The sequence below is a fragment of the Ceratotherium simum genome, chromosome X (genome assembly GCF_057802395.1).
Source record: "Ceratotherium simum simum isolate JZ-2026a chromosome X, ASM5780239v1, whole genome shotgun sequence".
In the NCBI taxonomy this organism is placed as follows: Eukaryota; Metazoa; Chordata; class Mammalia; order Perissodactyla; family Rhinocerotidae; genus Ceratotherium; species Ceratotherium simum.
The window spans coordinates 93,156,719-93,176,641 of NC_141940.1; the positions used below are offsets into that span (position 1 = coordinate 93,156,719).

At 41.1% G+C, this 19,923-nt stretch overlaps 1 protein-coding gene across 4 annotated transcripts in view; it reads left to right on the plus strand.

Moving 5' to 3' along the window:
• The window catches only part of EFHC2 (EF-hand domain containing 2), a 269,392-nt gene that overhangs the window by 248,402 nt on the left and 1,067 nt on the right, over positions 1-19,923 (plus strand). For 3 of the 4 annotated variants that reach the window (XM_087427094.1, XM_014791042.2, XM_087427092.1), the window contains exon 14: positions 2,292-2,397. The exons of the other annotated variant lie outside the window; for it this stretch is intronic. In XM_087427094.1, the coding sequence (XP_087283220.1) occupies positions 2,292-2,397 (106 nt within the window). The remainder of the gene's footprint in view (positions 1-2,291; positions 2,398-19,923) is intronic. 4 annotated transcript variants of the gene reach the window in all.

Here is a 19,923-nt window from a genome sequence, read left to right on the forward strand (position 1 = left end):
TACCGCTTCAGCGGCCCGGGTTTGCTTCCTGGTCGTGGAACCACACCACCCATCTGTCAGTAGCCATGCTGTGGCAGCGGCTCACATAGAAGAACTAGAAGGACTTACAACTAGAATATACAATCATGCACTGGGGCTTTGGGGAGGGGAGAAAAAAGAAGATTGGCAACAGATGTTAGGTCAGGACGAGTCTTTCCCTGTAAAAACAAACAAACAAAAAAAACCCCTAAAAACAAAAAACTAACAAAAAAAAAAACCTTTATAAAAACCACAAAATATGTTCAGAATTGACCACTCCTCACTGCCTTCCACAGCCACCACAATCATTTAAGCCGCCATTATCTCTTGTCTGGATTACTGCAAAAGACTGCTAACTGCTCTTGCCACTTTGGCCTTGCCCCTACATTCTGCTTGCAATATATCAGCCAGAGTGATCTTTAGAAAATATGACTTAGGTCCCATAACTGCTCTGTACAGTATGCTCCAGTGGCTCTTAGTTGTCCTCAGTATGAAAGTCAAAGGCCCTACATGATCTCATTCTCTGACCTCAGCTCCTACTCAGAGTATTAGGGAATACTTTTCTTTGAGGCTCCATGCTAAAGGAAAGTTTCGTATAAAACATCTTTAGTTGATTGAGTTTTAGTTCTTCTCCCAAAACACACACAAATAAAAGCCATAATGGTCCTGCGTTTTGGCTACAAATATTTTCATAAACAGATCATGTCCTTTCAAGGAGTTCAAGTGATGAGTGAGCCAAAAGTCAAAGGATGAGCAGTGGTAGGGGGCAGCATATTGGAGTTGTATCACAGAATCCTTGGCCAAAGAAAATGTATGCAAAAGAATTACCAAATTCTCTTTCCCCTCTTCTGATTACTCTGTTTATTCTACTTTGTTTAGATTGATGAGTCTATGTGACTTCATCTTGTTACATTTAATTTACTGCTGCTAATTTTTATTATTTATAAATATGAGCTATTATTTTTTCTAATATTTTGAGGAACAAAGAGAAGAGCCTTTTGAGTGATTATGAGTATGTTTTTTTCCTACTTCCATTATCACTGAGTATTCTTATAATTAATTATCCTTCCTTCGTCCTTGCAATAGTGTCTTGTGCACCTCACTTGCTGGGTGGAGAAGCGTGTTGAGTTGGAGGTCCTGAGAGAAGGGCAGGAGCCTGGAGCAGAGAGCTTGGAACAACACCTTAGTGACCACCTCTGTCTTTTTCTTCAAAAAGCATGTTACATAACCAGTTTATATTTAGCCTTAAAAATTGGCAGAATGTGGTCAAATTTGGAATAGGTAGCATTGAGGTATTACACCAAGAAGTATTTTGTTTATTAGGTCATTATAGTAATTCTCTTGAAATTATTGGGTCTTAACAGCCAAAACTCTATTATGGTTAAGGATAAATTTATGCCAATGTCCATAATTACAAAATAGTAGTCAAATAGATTTGTTATTTTTGACCTATAGTTTTATGGTGCAGGATAATTTGTTTTTTTCAAAATGAAAATGGGCTTATTTTTTTCTGATTATAAATTGAAAACAATTCAGATGATACAGAAAAGTCTAAAGAAAAAGCAAAAATCATAATCTCTCTCCCCAGAGATAGCTGTTCTTAATACTTCAGTGTATTGTTACTAGACTGTTTTCTATGCTGTTTTATACAAATAAAGACCTAAAGTCAGATTATAACTCTACATATTATTTTATAACTTCCTTTCCACTTAACAATGTATCATGAGCATATTTCCATGACAACATATATGGATCTAAATAACCCCTTTTAATGGCTACATAATAAATGATAAAGACGCCTTTTATTTTTCCTAAAAAATATATTAGTAGACAAAATGAATCTAGGCTTGCCTTAAACATTTAAAAGACATGCAATTTAAGAACTATAAGGACATTTTATTTTACTGACATATAGTATCAACCATGTTAAGTTAAAAAGACGTTCAAATATTCTTAACAAAATATAGCGATGATCTTAGTGAATAAACTAATTTGTTTCTGTGACAACTGCAGCAAATATTTGTTGAACACCTAGTAAGCGCCAGCACTGATTTAGGTGTTGGGGATACTTTGGTGAATTAGGTGTGTGAGATCTCTGCTTGCAAAGAGTTTACATTCTGGAGGGTTAGAAACAGATTATTAAACTAATAATAAATAAGAAAAATATCAGATATTGAAGCATACCTGATGTTATGTTTTCATGGTAGCATGTGAGCTGTCATTTTGGTCCTGAATTATGCAGATTGCATCTAATCTTATAATTGTATTTTCAGATTTGAAGACAGCGAAGGACAAATAAATTATGAGTCATTTTTCTATGCCCTGAACTGGAGAATAAATCCAGTTCCCGAATTGGAAGCAACATTGTACATTAAAGAGGTAAAATTAACACCTATTTTAAAAACCAGCTGCGTCTACCTTCCTTGCATTTTTTTTTTTTTTTTTTGGTGAGGAAGATGGGCCCTGAGCTAACATCTGCCAATCCTCCTCTTTTTCCTGAGGAAGACTGGCCCTGGGCTAACATCAATGCCCATCTTCTTCCACTTTATATGGGGCGCTGCCACAGCGTGGCCTGCCAAGCGGTGCGTCGGTGCGTGCCCGGGATCTGAACCGGCGAAACCCGGGCCGCTGCAGTGGAGCGCGCACACTTAACTGCTTGCGCCACCGGGCTGTCCCCTTCCTTGCATTTTTAATATCCTTTATCTTAAAATTATTTTTCAATGTGAAATATTAACATCAGTGCTTTTGGAACGAGCGCTTACGTATTTCTGGGCATTTGTGTTAAAGGCTAATTCACTTTCCATGCTGAGCAAACATCTGCTCTATAAGAGCATGACTTTTCTTATGTAGCTGAATTTTTTTAAACCTTAGTTGCATCCAATTATATGGAAGATAGGATAATAGGTTACTGTTATAAATAGATATAAACACTGTTATCAAGGGATCCTGGTAACATCATCATGAGCCACAAGAGCAAATCTCAAATGGTGCATATGTCAAGAATCCCCAGTGTATCTGGAGCTGTGCACACAGGTTTGCCTTGGGTGAAACAATATAGTACGGGGATGCACATTTCGCAGTGCAGCCAAATTTAAAATAAAAATTCAGTCGAAAAATGCTTGGTTAGGGAAACAAAGTTCATGTGATCAGATGGTGCTCTCAACATTGTGGAATTGTCTGAATTCTCTAAGATCTCTTTGGACCAATTGTCTTTAAGGAGTGGGTGGGTGGGTGGCGGTTTGTTTATATTTTAACATGCTCCAGAAATTGATTTTCTTGGGAAAGTCCCTTGACAAAGCAAATGTCATGTGGTTGATACTCCCAGAAAGGAGGCGTTTATTTCTCCCGATCTCTACTGACCAGCTCATTCTGGCCTGAACTAGTCTAGTGCCCCTGGGGAGTTCCCTCAGGCATGCAGCTATTCTGGAGTGTCAGGCAAGTCTTAGAACTTCCAGTTGGTTGGGAGACAGTGGTGGCCTTTGGAGTCAAACAGAGCTGGGGTTGAATTGTGGCTCTGCCACTTACTTAGCCGAGTGACTTTGGGTCAGTTACTAAACTCGTTCATTTATAAATTTAATTCTCAGACAAATCATGAGGGGCCCACTGCTGATAGGGGAATCAATACACTCATGATTTGGAGTATGGCATGATACAGCCTGCGTGGAATGTAATGGGATGAGGAGGAAGCTGCTTATAAATCAGACTGGTGGTGGGAGAGGGACTGGAAGTCTTCTCAGGGGAAGTGATGCTTGAAATTTCAGTGCTGAAGAGTAAGAGTTAGCAAGGTAGGAAAATAGCGTGGTATGGAAAAGACAGTCCCAACAGAGACTCTGACATGGGACAGCATGGTGCTTGTGCAGAACCAGAAGAAATTGGTGTGGCTGGAATAAAGGCACAAAGAGAGAAGTGGAGAAGGACGAGGCTGGAGATATCTGCAAGGGTGAATATTGTCCTGCAAGGTCTGGAGACTATGGACACATTTCAAGGAAGAGAGTGACATGATCAAGTGTACCCTTTAAAGGGAGCTTGCTCTGGCTGGAGGATGGTGGGTATATTGGAGAGGGGGCATGGTGACAGGTAGACCCATTAGGAGGCTCTTGAGGTCCCATCGTCACCATAATAACAGCAAACACTTAAACCATTTAATATGTGCCAAGCACTGTTCAAAGACCTCAAAATCTACTAGCTCATTTAATCCTTATAGCAGCCCTATGAGGTAGGTACTTTTATGGTTCCCGTTTTAGACATGAGGAAGTTAGAGAAACAGCAAGTGTAGAGTCAGAATTTTAACTCGGGTCTGTTTTACTGCAAAGAAACAAGAAACAAACCTTTTTAATATAATTATTATTGAAGATATTGGACTTAACTAAAATCCAAGATACCATCACAAAAACAAATCAATACTGTGATTTGGTAACCTTTTAATTCTTATCCATGTAAATATTTAATTTTTACATATAAAAAGAAAAATAATAGATGGAGTTTATAGTCTACCTGTTCATGTAATGTCATAGTACTCTGTGTTGGATCTCATCCATTTGTCCCATTAGGACATTTCTCCAGCCCCCTCTACCCTGCTCTGAACCCCGGGCAGCTGACCTTTGGGGGCCATGTCAATGGGTCCCCTAGCCCTCTGGCCTCCAAGTGGGTTGGCCAGTGGGATGCACCAACAGGAGAGTGGAGGGTAGGAGGCGAGAGAAATCATCTCCCTCCTTTCCAGTCACAATAGATTTACTGCCTCTTCCTACCAAGGTCCACAGTGCCTGTCTGGAGGTTTTCTCCATAGCTGCCTACTCCAGGCTCTGGTAACCACCCTCACATGCCCCTTCAGCCCCAGGTGGTGGTAATGGCTCCCTGTTGCTACAACGTCTAAAGGACTGGAGGATCCCCTGTTGGTTTTCCTAAAGACTTCTCACAACTTTGTAAATACAAGCATACCTCACAGATATTGTGGGTTTGGTTCCAGATGACTGCAATAAAGTGAATATCGCAATAGAGCGAGTCACGTGACTGTTTTGGTTTCCCAGTGCATGTGAAAGTTACATTTACACTATACTCTAGTCTATTAAGTGTGCAATAGCATTATGTCTAAAAAAGCAATGTACATACCTTACTTAAAAAATACTTTATTGCTAAAAAATGCTAACCATCATCTGAGCCTTCAACAAGTCATAATCTTTTTGCTGGTGGAGGGTCTTTCCTCGATGTTGATGGCTGCTGACTGATCAGGGTGATGGTTGCTGAAGGCTGGGGTGGCTGTGGCAATTTCTTAAAATAAGACAACAATGAAGTTTGCCACATCGTTTGACTCTTCCTTTCACAGTCGATTTCTCTGTAGCGTGCAATGCTGTTTGACAGCATTTTACCCACAGTAGAACTTTCAAAATTGGAGTCAATCCTCTGAAACACTGCTGCTGCTTTATCAACTGAGTTTATGTAATATTCTAAATCCTTTGTTGTCATTTCAACAGTCTTCACAGCATCTTCACCAGGAGTAGATTCCGTCTCAAGAAACTTTCTTTGTTCATTTGTAAGAAGCAACTCCTCATCTGTTAAAGTTTTATCATGAGATTGCAGCAATTCAGTCACATCTTCAGTCTCTACGTTTAATTCTAGTTCTCTTGCTGTTTCTACCACATCTGCAGTTACTTCTTCCACAAAAGTCTTGAATCCCTCAGTCATCCGTGAGGGTTGGAATCAACTCCCTCCAACTCCTGTTAATGTTGATATTTTGGCCTCTTCCCATGAATCACGAATGTTCTTAATGGCATGTAGAATGGTGAATCCTTTCCAGAGGTTTTCAGTTTACTTTGCCCAGATCCATCAGAAGAGTTACTGTCTATGGCAGCTATAGCCTTATGAAGTGTATTTCTTAAATAAGAAGACTTGAAAGTGGAAATTACTCCTTGACCCATGGGCTGCAGAATGGATGCTATGTGAGCAGGCATGAAAACAACATTAATCTTGTTGCACATCTCCATCAGACCTCTTGGGTGACCAGGTGTACTGTCAATGAGTGGTAATATTTTGAAAGGAATCTTTTCTTCTGAGCAGTAGGTCTCAATAGTGGGCTTAAAATATTCAGTAAACCATGTTGTTGACAGATGTGCTGTCATCCAGGCTTTGTTCTTCCATTTACAGAGCACAGGCAGAGTAGATTTAGCATAATTCTTAAGGGCCCTAGGGTTTTTGGAATGATAAATGAGCATTGGTTTCAATTTACGGTCACCAGCTGCATTAGTCCCTAACAAGAGAGTCAGCCTATCCTTTGAAGCTTTGAAGCCAGGCATTGACTTCTCCTCTCTAGCTGTGAAAGTCCTAGGTGGCATCTTCTTCCAATAGAAGGCTATTTTGTCTACATCGAAAATCTGTTTAGTGTAGCCACCTTCATTACTTATCTTAGCAGGATCTTCTGGAAACTTGCTGCAGCTTCTACATCAGCACTTGCTGCTTCACCTTGCACTTTTATGTTATGGAGACGGCTTCTTCCTTAAACCTCATGAACCAACTTCTGCTAGCTTCAGACTTTTCTTCTGCAGCGTTCTCACCTCTCTCAGCCTTTATAGAGTAGAAGAGAGTTAGGGCCTCCTCTGGATTAGGCTTTGGCTTAAGGGAATGTTGTGGCTGGTTTGATCTTTCTGTCCAGACCAGTAAAACTTTCTCCATATCAGCAATAAGGCTGTTTTGCCTTCTTGTCGTTCGTGTGTTCACTGGAGTAGCACTTTTAATTTCCTTCAAGAACTTTTCCTTTGTGTTCACAACTTGGCTGTTTGACGCAAGAGGCCTAGCTTTTGGCCTGTCTCGGCTTTCAACATGCCTTCCTCACTAAGCTTAATTATTTCTGGCTTTTGATTTAAAGTGAGAGATGTACAACCCTCCCTTTCACTTGAACACTTAGAGGCCATTGTAGGGTTATTAATTGGCCTAATTTCAATATCGTTGTGTCTCAGGGAATAGGGAGGCCTGAGGAGAGGGAGAGAGACGGGGGAATGGCCGGTGGAGCAGTCAGAACACATACAACATTTATCAACTAAGTTTACTGTCTGATATGGATGTAGTTTGTGGCCCTCCAAAACAATTAAAATAGTAACATTAAAGATCACTTATCACAGATCACCATAACAAATATAATAATAATGAAAAAGTTTGAAATATTGCGAGAATTACCAAAATCGTGACAGAGACACGAAGTGAGCAAATGCTGTTGGAAAAATGGCGCCGATAGACTTGCTTGATGCAGGGCTGCCACAAACCTTCAATTTGTAAAAAATGCAATTATCTGTGAAGCACAGTAAAGCAAGATGCAGTAAAACGAAGTCTGCCTGCCGGTAGTCACTTTATTAAACTCTTCTCAACTTACACAGTTTGCATATGTCCTCTGTTTCCTATGGGATTCTGAATAATGCACATACTTATTTTTGCTAGTTAGCAACTGCTTTTGTTGTTCTTTTCCTTCCTTCCTACTTCTCTCCTTTTCCATTCCACCTAATCCACCACCCAAATGTTTACCTATATGTTGGGGGTTTTATCATTTATAGTACAAAAATATAATCATACCACATGCATTTGTCTGCAGTGTGTTTTTTGCATCATGGGAAATTTCTCTAGTATATATAGACCTAAGCCATTCTTTAATAGCTGTATTGTGGATATAGAATAATTTATTCATCCATTTCTCTGTTGATAGGCATTCAAATTATTTTCACATTTTTGCCTCTGAAAACATGTGGTATCTTATTACTTTAATTTTTATTTTCCAGATGACAATTGAGTTTGAGTGAAATATAATTACTTTTTGGTACTACAATCCATAGTAAGAAAGACATTTTTTCATAGAAACCTAGAATGTACATATACAATGGAACGAAAGTTTCATGAAACAATAGTATTCTAACTACATGTGGTGCAGTATGATCTTTTCTTTCTTTCCTGTCTCTTTTCCTTCCTTTCTCTCTTCCTTTCTTTTCTTTTCTCTCCTCCCCCTCCTTCTTTCTCTCTTTTAAATTTAGTTGGTGACCCATTAAACTGCTTTAAGGACGCACAAGAGGAACACCACCCACACTGAAAGAGGAGTCTCAGCGTGGGAAGGCCAAAGATGCACTTTCCCATTAGCCACCCCCACCCCCACCCCATTTCATCTCTTACCTACTCTGTCACAGTTACTCAGTCGTGGACCTCAGGTGCTTTAGAGAAGCAGTGTAGAGCAGAAGGTCTGGAATCACATGAAACTAGGTTCAAATCCTTAGCTCTATGAATGACTAACTGGGTGACTTTGTGCAGGTTACTCAACTTTTCAGGTTTCCCCATCTCAAAAACGGAGATAAGAATAGTACTTCCATCGGGATGGTTGTGAGGATTGAGTCGATACCCATGAGGCACTTATCACAATACCTGTCCCATAGTAAGGGCTTAAATGTTAGCTATTATTATTGTTTATAAAATGGAGGTATCTTACTTCCTCAAGTTGGGGGCTTGGCCTTGAGCAGTCAACTTCCAAGGCTAAGATCAGTGATTCTATCCTTAAAGTTAAGAGAACAGTTACAGAACAGGAAAGTAGCATCAGAAAGGGCCTGTGCTTTAGCAGTAGGCTCTTCCAATTGTTACTCATTTATGGTGAGAACTTTACTCTTAGGGTCTCTTATTAATTCTGCTGACCAAGCCTAGAAGTAGTTCAGTCTGTGGGAGATATTTGGAAGGGGCCATTCCTTTTCAGCCAGTTGGAAAAAAAAAAAAAAAGAACATAGATATAAAATGCTACCTGATCAATTTACCAATAATGAGAACTAGATTCCAGAGTCTGCAGCACTCTGGTACGCCTAAGCTTGTTACTGTTTCATGAAGAGGATGTAAGATAGCTTGGGAATGTTACCAGTGAGTCTATAATCTCCTGTGAAAATATTTAGTGTGAATAGGTTCATACATAGTTCATACAGTAAAATTAGTAGTGAAAAGTATAGTGTCGCCTGAACCATGTAATTGTGCTTCAGAATTAATATTTAATAATGCTCTGATATACTCTGGGTCAGAGCCTGTCACAAGTTGGCTCTCCAGGAAGCAAATGGAGTCTAATGTGCAGGATGTTTATCCGGGAGTGTCCTTGAGATCAGTACCTGTGTACCAAGGGGAAGGAAGCAGGAGTGGGCAGAGAGAGAAGTTGAGCTGCAATGCGGGCCCAAAGACAGCCTTGGCTAGTCCACAGGGAGCTCTGGAGCTAGAATGGCCTTTCAGAGTTGTCCTGAGTTGGGCCAAAATGGCCTGGCCTTTATCCCTGTGGGTTGGTTTAGGAAGGGATATGATCTTGGGCATTGTGGCTCTTTGCAACCAAGATAGCTTTGTAGCTGAGGCAGTCTCTGAGGGGAACTCCCAGCAGCTGGGCCACCAAGTCCTTCCTCGAGGGGATTCTGGATGCTACATCACAGCTTGGCAACCAACCACTCTTGAAGCCCTTGTTGATTGTTCTTGGTATTACCTGGGGTCCTGGCAGTGTGGCACAGGACCTTCCCACCCCTGCTCCTCAGTTATTGTCTGATCTTGCACCGGTGGCAGAGGACTGACAGGAGTGTGGTTATGCCAGAAGAGGAGGCCATGGAGGAGTTGGACCAGATGTGTAGGTCCATGGGGCGCAGCTGGGCAGAGAAAACCTCTCACGTAGGGCTTTGGAGATCACCAACATTTCAGGAGTCTGCCATAGCCAAAAAGTCACATGTGGGACTTCAGGACAAGATCCACCAGATTTTGAAAGTGACTCAGTGCTGAGTGTGATGTGACAAGATTCAAATTCTGGTGAGAACAAGGAATGGCAGGCCGAGCTCCAGTGTGGAGGCCAGGGGTTGGGCATCTGCACGCTTCCTCCAGTGTATGAGCTGGACAGGCTGGCTCTGGCTAAGTTCCAGAGATGCCATGAACAGTTCTCTAGAAGTTACCAGCACCAGCACCACTCAGAACCTGGATGTCTTTACCCCTGGGCTGAATGTTGTCGTCAACAGGATCTCTTCCCTCAACTGGGGATCTTACTAAGAAATGAAAAGGGGCTTCCTGGCTGATGAAAACTGAGCAGGCCTCAGTACGAGATTCAATACCAATTCTGTTTGCATCGGCATTAATGGATGGGATGGATGGTAAGGTTCGGAATTTGGAATACCTTCCCAGTCTAACCTGATTAACTACAGTGTGTGGGGTGAGCAGGGAGGGGCCAAAAAAAGAGGAACAGGACCATGGGCTTCAGCCAACCAGAGGCTGAATAGGAGGGTGGTCTGGTACACAAGACATGGGACTGGAAGGGCAGGGCATCAGGGAGTTCCAGCAGGGCATCTCTCCAAAACAGGGAGCACGGTGTTGGGGAATCCTGAAGTTAGCTCCATTCAGTAATCAGAGGGAGCCAGTCAGCAGGCTTGAACCAAGCCTTCAGCACTGCCCAGGGCACAGAGCAGGCTAAGTCTCGATACCAGTGAGGCTCCAGCAGGAAACACATGACACACTCAAAGGAATCACAGATATGGATTTAACGAAGGGACTGTTCACTGAGGAGTGGGTAGGATTTAGGGAACCAATCAGGGCAGTGGAGCACTCAGGAACTAGCAAGTGTGGGAAGCCTTTACCATCCCTAGGTTTGGAGAATCAGGGAGGGACTGGTATTATTGGAGCCCAGTGGAGGAGCTGGAGCAGTGGCAGCAGGTAGAGGAGTGTAGTCACTGCCAAACCTCGGCCTGGCAGGGAGGGAACAGGGGGAGTGGAGGTGGAATCAATACCCTGATATCTTGCCGCTTCCCATTGGCTGGACCCACCCAGAAACTAGAGAACAAGGATGCTGGGATGGGGTGAGGGGCGGGATACAATCTACAGAGGTCTGCGTCCCAGCGCAGAGAGCTCAGTGAAAAGGGCAACAAATGGATCTTGAGGGGCAAATGGAGAGAGAATGACCCAGCACAGTCTTGTACCAGAATAAGGACTTGGACTCCCATGAACAAGCCCCACAGCCAGGATATAAGGCCAGGTCCAGACTAGCAGCTCCTGGGGCTTGGTCTGCTGGAAGTCAGGACTGGTTCCCCAGACTCAGATGGGGCTTCCCTATGTGTGATGGTTAGGTCGCCTCAGCTGATAGGACTGGAGTCCAACAGCAAACAAGCAAAATTTACAGAGAGGACTGTGGTTGTAGCTAGTCTAGCTTTGATTAGTCATGCTGCCCTTTGGTGAGAGGTTTTTCTGTGTGGGTGGGTGTAAGCTGACTGTCACCCACCATGACTGTTGACTGTGAACTGTAGCCTGCATTCTCAGGAGCTCCCTTGGCAGGGCCCCCACAGCAGCCCATGGTGAGCCATTGGGGCTGTAATTTAACACTCTGACTCCATTAATGTGACTATCTATGGTCTCAGCATGTTGCCCTGGCGCTGTCACGGCCTGGAGACCCCATTTCTATTCTATTGTGCTTGCTCACAGATGGTAGCTGTAAAACTGGCAAAATAGGTCTTGCTGTTTAGAGCCTGTCTGGTTAATCTCAGAGGCCACATTTTAAAAAATAACACTAAATTGGTTCTCATATAAACTTTATAACTTACACTGTGTGACTGGCGTCTTATCTTTTGACATTTCTGAGAAAAATTGGATGCGCCTTCATTTTATGAGCACTGGAACTGCAGAAGCATTAGCAATTGGCTCTAAAGCTCTCTCTTGTCACAACAGGATGATATATAGCCTTGGAAGTGGGGAGTAGGGGGCAGTTAGGTGCACCTTGAGATGCATCTTTGGACACCCCACTTGTTGAGGATCTCCTTTTGGTATTTAGAGGGTGGAATACCCTGTGACATTTTATTGTCCCAACAACCTTGTGAGAATAAGTATCATTCCCAATTTATAGATAGGAAGCTGAGACTCAAAGGCATTCCTGAAAGTAAGGATTATATAGTTAGGGGCTAGTGTCAATTCTTTAAATAAGCAAAGGTGTTTCTGATATTTGAGGTTAAATTTAACAGTTGAAATAAAATATTGTTAATCATTCTCATTAGATTTGAAAAATAACTGGTAAACATACACCAATTACCTAACACAAAGCAATAACCTAGGAGGAGACGATACTGCCAGCATCTACTTTGATTTAAAGCATTGGATGATGTCTACTTGAATTGTGTGCATACGCCTATCACTAAAGTGCAAAAAAATTCATATCTTCTTGAAAATTTTATTTGCCCTGTAATGCAGTTTCAAGGAAAGCTTTCTTATTTAGAAACTACACCTGTTTTAGCTACAGTCACACAGATGACAACTCTATTGAAGCTTTGTCTAGGACAAAGGGAAGCAATTGTGAAATATTGGCATTACTGTAAAGACAGAAATGGGTAGGAATATAAACAAATGTCCTTATTTTATACATGAGCATTTCCTTATGTCATCAGAATGCTCTTGATTATCTCAACAAGTATTTGCAAAATTTCTTCCCCAAATTAATTTCAATTTGATTTACTGAAATTTAATTGTTTTTATGATTTTGTCAACTTAATTTGATTATTTCTAAGGTCATGTCAACCTATTAGAAGGAAGAAAATCCAAGAAAACCACGATTGCAATTCCACACACACTACTGGACTTTTCTACAAATTCATAGAGACTACCCATAGAAACGTCCTTTTTTGAGTGAATAGAGAGGAGCAACAGGGTGAAATCACTAACATGACTCTATCAGCCTTACATTTGGGAGGAATAAAAATAACCTTGTTTCAGTGAGGTGTGGAATTTAATTGGCTCCCAATCTTTTCTTCTCATGCATCTGGTGGCCAGTACTACAGTAGAAAATTTTCAACTAGAAGGAGACATAATCCAATTAAATTTCCTTTTAAAAATGTCAAAGGAAATAAATCTAGGGCCCATGAGCTCACACACAGCTTTGCTATTCCCACTGGGCAGCTGCTGTTTACTGGCTTTCTATCTAGTGCCATCTTTGCTTCCCATATCAAGGGTGTGTGGTTTTATAGATCGGCAGCTACATTTTTTTCACCACTGATGAACAAGTAATTTAGTGCCTTACGATGTAACTTGTTTGATATCTTAAGTAGCTCTAGTGACAGCTAGCTGGGAAGATGTCATGGGGCCCTCTCACAAACAATGATTCCGAGCCATTTTAGAGTCATGATTTTGCATCGTTGTTGAATTTCACTCTGCATTTCAGTTCTTCCTTCTTCCAGAAGATGCTGTGTGGCACATAGTGTTTATGCTACAGATTAAATTGAATTTTGTTTTGAGATTTCAGCACTGTCTCTTGAGTTATCTGGAAGTCACATTGGTGACTCTGGATCCATCCACAGTTGAACAGGAGGTTGCTTTGTTCCGAGCTGTGCTGTGACTTTCATAGACATTTTATTAATTTTGATAAATGCAAAATTGCATAGTATCTTTGTTTGACTTCCTCTAGAAGCCGACTTGGAGATAAGGATTTGAGTGTAGCTAGTTTTTAGGGGGAAGTGAAAGGAACACTAGGAAGGGAGTGAGGAAATGAGAAATGGAAGAGAAGGAGCTAATACAGGGCATATTATCAAACCAGTAACAAATATGAATGACTGGAGCTTAATGCCTCTGGGAAACACAGGGACCCGGTGGCTAGTATGTACCTCAGAGTTATCCCACCCAAAGTGCAAGGGAGCTGCTGCATTCATCCATCAACTCCTGTCAGTCACTGTTTGAGAGCTGCTCCTGAAGTGGGGGAAAAGGATTAATTCCGAGGCACTTGTGGCATGTCACAGGGGCAGCCAAAGCAGGCTTCAGAGACCAAAGAAAAGCTCTCAGGCAAAGGAAAACAGGTGGTGGCGGTTGGAAGTCAGGCTGGTGTGCGCCAAAGTGGAAATGGTAAGGGGATGGAGAGGGGCGCTGGTGGAGCCTGCTACACACAGATATTTAAGACTCCAAACATGCACTGTCGGGGAGGCTGTTTTACAGAAACACAAGCAGGCTTCTCCTCATCTGGAATGGGAGGGATCGACTGCTGCGGATGAGCTCTCCTCTCCTCTTGTAAAATCACCATCCAGTTATTTCCACGTAAAACTTAAGTGCACTGCTGGGAAAACAATATGATCTGGAATTTTCTCCGAATTTTGTAGTGTAGGATGAATAAAAGGTCAGTGAAGACAAAGAATATTTTAACTCACTGCTCAGATTGTCATAAATATTCTGTAACATTTGGAACATTTGTGGATTTATTGGAACAATTAGGCAATGGTAGTATGGGGATTTCTCATGTCACCAAAGACCTTGTTGACCTTAAACAAATAGCCAGTTATTTCTCTAGCAAAAATGAGTTTATTTAGGATCAATAAAGAAGTGCAATTCAAGGTCTACAACCATGGTGAGCCATGTGCAAGGTCCCCACCAACAAGGGAAGGAGAAAGTCTTTTATAGAGGGTAACATGGAGTTGGGAAGTTTACTCTATTATAAACAAAGAGGCCACTGGAGGAGACTGGGAGTTCGAAGTGTAGTGGCTTTTCATTGGCTGAGTTGTGACAGTCTGTCATTGGCTGAGCTTCTTATCAAGAAGAGGAAATCTTTCTTCTTCCTGTTGGGCTCTGCTATCAATGTAGGGCACGAGAGCTCCCCCTTCTGGCCTCCCGACTCCATTTTAAATGAGGTTTCTGTTTATTAATTTTCACAACCTCTTTATTTTACAATGAGATTGGTTATGTGATTCCTTTAGATGGACCAAATTACAGGCAAAATTATGAAGATACCTTTTTCCTCTACTTTATTGATGCCCCCATCTGAGTTTCTTAAAACTTACCTCCTGCTTTCTACCCTCCTTTGGATCCTGATTTGATTCCAGTTAGTACATTAAACTAGTACCTGTGAAAGTCTCCCTAAAATTGGGAGTTGGCTGTGATTCTAGTACCAATTTCCAATGTATGGGTTTTTTCCCCACACCAAGCAATTCTCCAGCACCAGCTAAGTGGCCTACAATTCAACTCAATTCTGACACTATCTATCCAGAGATAGCCTCAGATCCCACAGGTTAAGGGCTCAATCCCACAAGATTACCCCCCGTCCTTCAGATGCCATTCGCATGTCTGGTTGTCACCTGTGCTTCTGACCAACTGGCTATAGATCAGAGGTTCCCACGACCCCCTCCTTGGGTTTGATTAATTTGCTAGAGCCGCTCAGAGAACTCAGAGAAACATTTTACTTACTTGATTACTGGTTTATTATAGAAGGATATAATTTAGGAATAGCCAGATGGAAGAGATGCATAGGGCAAGATGTGGGGAAAGAGTGCATGGAGCTACCATGCCCTTTCCAGGTGCACCTCTCTCCCCAAATCTCCATGTGTTCACTAACCTGGAAGCTCTTTGAACCCAGTCCTTTTGGATTTTTATGGAGGCTTCACTACATAATCATGATTGATTTAATCATTGACCATTCGTGATTGTACTCAATCTCCAGCCCCTCTCTCCTCTCTGGAGGTGGGGAGTAGGGGGTAGGGGTCGGGGACTGAAACTTCCAACCCTTTAATGACGTGGTTGGCTCCACTGGCAACCAGCCCCCATCCTTAGGTGCTTTCCAAAAATGTCTCATTAACATAGCAAAAAACACCTTTGTTGCTCTCGTCACTTATGAAATTCCAAGGGTTTTAGGAGCTCTCTGCCAGAAATGATGAAGACCAAATATATATTTCCTATTATAAATCACAGTATCATATTGGCAATGTATGAATCTTGGGTTCCTCAAGCACTGCAAATATGCCTGTGGCATACATCAGGTACCTGGGCAGAAAATAATCACTCCTACCTGGAACCTAGAGAGTAATGACTAAAGGAAATAAAATCGAGGGAAGTAGTATTGATTCTAGAAAGAGAGTTGTTAAAATTAATAAACAGAAACCTCATTTAAAATGGATTTGGGAGGCCAGGAGGGGGAGCTCTCATGTCCTACATTCATAGCACAGCCCAATAGCAAGAAGAAAGACTCCCTCTTCTCAAGAAGCAGCTCAGCCAGTGAGAGACTGTCACAACTTAGCCAATGAAAAGCCACTACGCCTCGAACTCCCAGGCTCCTCCAATGGACTCTCTATTTACGATAGCCCTCCCAACTTCCTCTTTCCCTCTATAAAAGAGTTTCTCCGTCCCTCGTTGTTCAGGACTTGCATGTGGCTCACCGTGGTTGTGGACTCTGAATTGCAATTCTTTGTTGATCCTGAATAAACCCGTTTTTGTTGGAGAAATAACTGGCTGTCTCTTTGTTTAAGGTCAACAGAGCATAGCAGGAGTAGAGCAGTCAGGAAAATATTATGTGAGCCATGGGATTTGAAGTGATCAGGATTTAAAGAAATGGACTCTTGTTATCTTTTCATCTTAATTATCCTTAATTTCAAATCTCAGCTTATTTACTTGAGTTTCATTTTGTCCAAGTCTGGCTTGTTGCTAGTAAATTTAATTCTCGTCTCTAAGTTCTTGAGTTGTCATTATTCCAGTGTAAGTGCTTCTATTTTGTTAACAAAAATTCAACCAAGTACATTTGAAGATCTAATTGGCTTTATTAAGTGAGTCACGAATCCGGCAGCATCCTATCTAGCAAGTAGAGAGATACTCTGAGGAGTTGTACAAAAATGAAAGGTATTTATCGGCGGAAACTGGACAGAACAAGAAAGTTATTAAAGCAAAAGAAAAGAAAGGATTGTTCAGGCCAGGTCATCTTTTGGGAGAAGGGAAGGGCAGGGGTCTTATCATGCAGATTACCTCACTAGTGCTAATCAGGAAATTTCAGATTGACCGTTTAAAGGTCACATTCCTGGCAGAGGCTGAATTTGCAGTTGTCTTGATTTGCTGTCACGGGGGCAAATGACTCCGTTTTGGGCCTATTATTTCTTTTTTAAAAATTTCTTTCTCGTTTATTGTTATGATTTAAATCATAATTTCTTGCTTAAAAAAAAAACAAATGTTTGCTGCCTAGTAAGCTATGAGAAAGGAACTTCTGCTACTCTCCTGTTTCATAAGAGAATCTATTCCCCAAATAATTTCATTGTAATGATATGAGTTGCATAATGTATTTTATTCTTTTTGTATTGAAAACTTAAATTAAAAAAAACTTATCAGGGAATAGTGATGCATTGAATGCATATATTTGTACTGTATTCCTCTATAACACCATCAAATTTTAAAATACCATTTAAGAGCAAAAATTGCTTTAAGTTTTGTAATGAAATTTTTGAGGACGTGTTGAATAACTATTCTCAGCCTTCATTGATTAAAATATATAATTTTATACACACACACACACACACACACACACACCCCTTCACACCCTCACACAATGATTTACTGCTTTTTGGTGTAAGAAGGACATTTCACTAAGTTCCATGTGGTATGAATTGCACAAAACATGCTCTAGGAGTCGATTTAGCAGTCATCTCTGAATGGTCATTTCCTTCTTTACATAGCCAGTTGGTGGTTTGGGATCAACTTCCTACAGGAAGCATTCTTCACAGAGAAGAGTAGTATCACCTCAAGAAGCACATTGTTTTCTACTTAGCTTTTCTTGTTGAAAATGATAGGACCAAATGTAGCCATGTGGGATGAGAACCAGCTGCTTCTGAATAGGCCCACTCCTCTTCTGGGTTTTGGAGGGTAGCCCAGCAGATAAGCAGAGCTCTGGAGCCTGCTGCTGGGGTTATGGGCCAGGTTCCTCTACTTACTGGGAGTTTTACTTTAGACAAGCTGCTTAACCCTTCTATGCCTCGGTTTCCTTTTCTGTAAATGGATATCATAATACCTACCTCTTAGGGCTTTCTACAATGGTTAAGTAACTTAATACAGAAAAAACACTTAAAAGAGTACCTGTCACATAGTAAATATACAAGAAATTTATTATTATTATTATTACTGTTACTACTAGGTAATTATAAGATTACTATAATCCTGTTAAAGTCTACAACCAGTTTATCATCATCATGAATCATCTCTTAAATTAAAGCTTTACACCTTAGTTAGAGATGCCAGTACTTGGTGCTCTTCTGATTCTGATTCTGCATCAAGGTTATCAGTTACCGTAGTTTTACACATCACCTATATACCAGTGACTTCCACATCTTTGCGTGGTTCGGGACTCTAGCTCTGTGCCATACAGAACCCTATTTCCAGGTGTTGACCAGAATTTTACTTTGATGTCCCATGGGCACCTCAAATAAAAAACGTCCAAAATTGAACTTAGTTTCTCTCTCTCATCCTTATTTCTCCACTAAAAAAAAATTTTTTTTAATTCCTCTTCTTCCTTCTTTCCTTATTTTGCTTGTAACGTTGCTCTGGGTTGAATATTGTTCCCTCAAAATTCATGTCTACCTGGAACCTCAGAATGTGAATTTATTTGGAAATAGTGTCTTTGCAGATGTAATTAAAACATCTACTAAAAGTTAAAATGAGGTCGTACTGGATTAGGATGGGCCTTAAATCCATTAACTGGTGTCATTACAAGAAGGCCATGTGAAGACAGAGAGATACACACAGAGAACAAGACAGAGGCAGAGTTGAGAATGATGTGTCTACAAGCCAAGGAACTCCAAGGATTGCCATCAACCACCAGAAGCTAGGAGAGGGGTCTGGAACAGATTCTCCCTTAGAGCCTCCAGAAAGAACTAACCCTGCCAGCAGCTGGATTTTGGACTTCTGGCCTCCTACACAGTGACAGAATAAACGTCTGTTGCTTTCAGCCTCTCAGTTTGTGGTAATTTATTATGGCAGCCCTAAGAAATTAATACAGACATCGTCAACTGTTACTAAATTTAGAAGTTTTAGAACCATCCTTACCTGTATTAGTTTATAAGGACACCATTCATATTGGGTTAGGGGTCCACCCTACTCCAGTATGACCTCCTCTTAACTATTACATCTGTAACAGCCCTATTTCCAAACAAGGTCGCATTCTGAGGTACCAGGGGTTAGGACTTCAACATATCTTTTTTTGAGGGGATACAATTCAACCCATAACACTACCCCTCTCTTATTACCACTTGGAATCAGTCACCTTCCAGGTATTGTATGTTCTACTTCAGCAAAATCTTTCAGATGTAGCTCTTGTTCATCTCAGCTTCAGCTGTCCTGGTTATGGCACACTCATCTCTCCTCAGGATAATTGCAAAGGGATTTTCCTCCTTCATTTCATTCTTCATACATCCAATGAGTTATCTTATTAATTTCTAATCACATTTCTCTGGCTGATACCCACTAATGACTTTCCCTAACCACAGCATAAAGTATAAACTAGCACAGAAGGCCTCAAGTTTGGCCCCATCTTTTCCTTCCAACCACCTCTCTTGCCACTTTGTACTATGTGCCTCAAACCACACTAGGCTGCTCACCCTTTCTTGAAAATAGATTTTTAGGTCTCCAGGCCTTTGCTTGTGCTGTTTGCTTTGCCCAGAACACCCTTCATCACTTTAATCCCCTGCTGAACTAACTGTTCCTCATCCCATAAGGCTCAACTGAAACATTGCTTCCTCAGGTTGCTTCCACAATCCCATCACATAGAATTATTGAGCCCTTACCTGTGTTTCTCTGGCCCCTTGTGACTCTGGATACTAACGCAACACTAGGAAAGATATAGCACCTCTTATACACAACAATTAACCTTGACAATAGAAATATAAACAGCCACAGTTATGGACTTTTTCCCCCTTCTTGATATTAATATTAATTGACCATTGCAGCATAAATAAAAACTGTGTGTGTGTATAGATTTATATATACAAGATTTTTTGAAATCTCTCTGACACATGTTTATTACTTATATAATTAAGTTTTGTTGTAACCAAGCAGCCAGTATAGCTAGCAGTTTGGATTTTAAAAATTGAGTTCTTAATAAAGTACAGGAGGAGCTATCACTGCAATAATGCTGTATAACAAACAACCCCCCAAATTTCAGTGGTTCACAGCAACAGACAT